This window comes from Cynara cardunculus (genome assembly GCF_001531365.2).
Source record: "Cynara cardunculus var. scolymus isolate 2C chromosome LG 6, CcrdV1, whole genome shotgun sequence".
Classification (NCBI taxonomy): Eukaryota; Viridiplantae; Streptophyta; class Magnoliopsida; order Asterales; family Asteraceae; genus Cynara; species Cynara cardunculus.
In genome coordinates, this window is record NC_037533.1 from 15,969,640 (window position 1) to 15,973,353 (window position 3,714).

A 3,714-nucleotide genomic window follows, 5' to 3' on the forward strand; every position below is an offset into this window, starting at 1 on the left:
TAAATTTTTTGATGTTCTACAATTAGAAAACAACATATGAAGAATCCAAAAGCCATATTGTTGTTGATTGTTGAATTCAATACAAACTTTTATTTATCTTGTTTGTATTCCAATAAATCCCACCCATAGGTGGGGTCTAGGAGGGCGAGATGTACGCAGATCTGACCTTTACCACGTATAGTAGAGCGGCTGTTTCCGTGATGTATGGAAAACAAAGAGTAAAGAAATAAGCACACAACGAGTTCAAACCAAACAAACACAGTTAGTCCCAGATGTGGAGTCCGGAAGGGTGGGATTTACGTAAATCTGACCTCGACCTCAAAAACATAGAGTGACTGATTCCGTGAAGACCCGTTGCTACACCAACGAGATCATGGATACAAAACGAGAGACGAAAGGGAAGCCGGTTATGACATTAAAGATCAGTATTTCGGTTTGTCAAACGACATGAAAAAGCACAGCCTCATTATCAACTACAACATGACATTTCGATAAGCAGAATCTAGGGAAAAACGGGAAGTGTGTCACTGCAAATTTACAAACGACGGGTGCAGGCAAAACTTCTAGAAGGGTATGGAAGGGAAGAGAAGAGAAGAGAGAGACTTATAACCTCAATCAATGATTAATGTGAGCCACGACGGAAGTTGACTTTGCTGCTTCGTTGTTCGATGGCTTTCCGGAAGAAAGAAAACGACTCTTTAAGTTCGTTGGGAAGGGGAAGGGTCAATGGCGGAAGTATCCCATAGTCTCGTTGACCTCTTTGGGTCATGGAAGAAAACGAATGTGCCATTGCTGGCTGCTGCTTGTTAAGGCCTTCAATGATGAAGGAAAACGCACCAAACGTGATGCAGCTCTGCAGAAGAGCCTGGGGTGCACCTGGAGAAGAAAGGTAAATAGCTCATGAAAATCAAACGATGGCATACGATGAAGATGACTTCAAGAAAAATGATTCCAAGTTCTAGCTTTTTTTAGGATGCGTTTGGTACACAGATGGGACTAGATGGCCGAGCATTAAGTAGGCGAGTGAAAGAATCATACGAGTTTTTTAGAGTTTTAATTTTGACACGGGTAGTTTGGTAATTTACTAATCTTGTCTCATCTTCGTGAATTTTGTTCCACCTAGTTTGTTAGGGACAAAAACCAATCAGTTCGGTCATATCATGTCCCGGTCTGATGTTGCACCGGATGTGGACAAGTTTTGGTTTGTCATACCCTGTCATGTCCCTCGTACAGCCAGGACAAAACAAAGATCACAGTTCCACGTTTAGCAGACAGACCCCACCCCATGGGAACAAGGTGGAACAAACCAATATTTTACCAACGTAACCTCAAAATAAAACCTAATTGTCTTCTAAACCATTAAGTATGTCTCCCACTTTACATTTAACTCATTCTTTAATTTTATTTATTGTATTTTATACTCTTCAAACTTTCACTTTGCTCTCCTCAAAATATTATTTTAATACGTTTTTATATTTTGATTAATTTATGTAACGTATTAAATTTTAATAATAAAATAATATAGAAAAGGTATAAAATAAAAATTGGAAACTATATAAACTTTTTATTTTGGTGTGTCATTTTAATCGTTTTGATGAAAACTCAAATGATATATTTTGTTATAAAAAATATTTATTTTTTTATAACTTTATAAGTTACATAAATTAATCAAAATATATAAACAACTCATTAGGGGTAAATTGATCATTTTATCTATTTTGTCCAGTTCTGTCTTACCAAATGTTGAACAGTTGTCATGTTTTAATCTCTCCAAAGACACACGTCCAAAGGTATAGAAAACATAATACCCACCTAGACCTCCCAGACCTCGTATTTATAATAAATTCCTGCATTATCTACTTGTACCATCTATGCATTACCTACTTGTACCCTTTTTACCCAGCTTACTGAAAAAGACTTGCTAACCCTCAGGGTATAACAGATTTTTTCAGATTGAGAACTCAAACTATTTAAAGTCTCCAAAATGAAGGTATCAATTTCCATGAGCAAGAACATTTGTGGGTGTACCAAATCTCTTTCCGAGGCAATAAAGTATGCAACGGAAAGGGTTCACAAGCAAAAAGCGACCACAAAAAACATGAAAAATATGCAAGTACCTGGAAAACTTAAAGCAAGACCAGTGCAGCATCCAGCTACCCCTGCATTTATGACTGTAGGAACAAGGATGAATTAGTGTGATTGGTCTAGTTTTGAAGCAAGTCTACAGTTAAAAAGCCATACCATCATCTTTCCCTCGAATCCTTTTTAAGAAGCATACAACCAAACTGTGGACTCCAGACAGAACTGCAAATGTCTGGAGAGATTATAAAAGTCAATCATACCAAATCAAGAATAAGGGGAAAAAATCCGTATGATCAAATTCTTTCAACCAAATAATATTCAATACCTTAGCAGATGATACCGCCTCTCCAAATGATCCTTTAAACCCTTTCTTCTTAATTAGTCCCGAACCTTAATAACCCAAAAAAGTAAAGATCAGAACACGCACTCCAAAAAATAATAAACAAGTCAGACATGATATGCAGACCGATATAAATGTTCTTCTTCTTGCCACATCATTATCCCAATTAGGGTTCAAAACATTCAATCTGAGTCTACTCAATAACATGAACAAGCAATATAAAGGGGAAAAAGAAACAAGAAATATTTAAATATATCAAAATATCAATTACAAGTTACAACTATATCATCCAATACTGGAACCTCAGAAAGTGCAACCTAAACCAGTAACCCGATAATTAATACTGAATGCAGCCAAAAACTTTAGAAATTAGTCTGCCATTACAAACTACACCGTCCTCTTCATCTTCTCTCAAAAAAATCAAACTAAATTCCAAATAGACAAGCAATTTTTCTAAATATAAAAACGAATATAGATCGTTGTTCAAATATTCACAATAACTGCCAAAGCTAACTAAATATATACAAAGTTTCATGATATGGAAAGTAGATTTTGTGAATGACATGATCATGAGTTCTAACAGAACTAATCCCTAACAATCACACCAGCAGATTAACATCAAATTTCCCGGTCAGCTTCAAATATTAACAAAGCAGACACATGTAGTTAATAGGCTTGGCATAACAAGATAAGACTTGAACACCAAAGGCATCTAACACTAAATGATCTAGGTGAGCTTACTGACCATTCACACAACATGACAGCCATTCTGCTAAGATGTGATTGGCTAATTAGCCACCAAAAATTTCCTGTCGATACTGCATTGCTGATATAACCCACAAACTTTGTTTTTTGCTGAACAGCAATACCAGTTATGCTTTTAACAATGGATCACATGTAGTTAATAGCCTTGGCATAATAAGATAAAACTTGAACACCAAGGGCTTCTAACACAATAATCTAGGTGAGCTTACTGACCATTCACACAACATGACAGCCATTCAGCTAAGATGTGATTGGCTAATTAGCCACCATAAAATTCTTGTCGATACTGCATTGCTGATATAACCCACAAACTTCATTTTTTGCTGAACAGTAATACCAGTTATGCTTTTAGCAATGGATCACATGTAGTTAATAGCCTTGGCATAATAAGATAAAACTTGAACGCCAAGGACTTCTAACACAATAATCTAGGTGAGCTTACTGACCATTCACACAACATGACAGCCATTCAGCTAAGATGTGATTGGCTAATTAGCCACCAAAAAGTTCTTTTTGATACTGCTATA

General features: G+C 36.2%; 1 protein-coding gene across 1 annotated transcript in view; it reads right to left on the reverse strand.

Annotated features, from left to right (window-relative positions):
• Positions 1-387: 387 nt before the first annotated feature.
• The window catches only part of LOC112514591 (chloroplastic import inner membrane translocase subunit TIM22-2-like), a 5,210-nt gene continuing 1,883 nt past the window's right edge, over positions 388-3,714 (reverse strand). Inside the window, exons 2-5 of the mRNA XM_025121154.1 lie at positions 2,408-2,472; positions 2,242-2,314; positions 2,118-2,171; positions 388-876 (exon numbers count right to left, since the gene is read on the reverse strand). Of these exons, the coding sequence (XP_024976922.1) occupies positions 623-876; positions 2,118-2,171; positions 2,242-2,314; positions 2,408-2,472 (446 nt within the window). The 3' untranslated portion in view covers positions 388-622. The remainder of the gene's footprint in view (positions 877-2,117; positions 2,172-2,241; positions 2,315-2,407; positions 2,473-3,714) is intronic.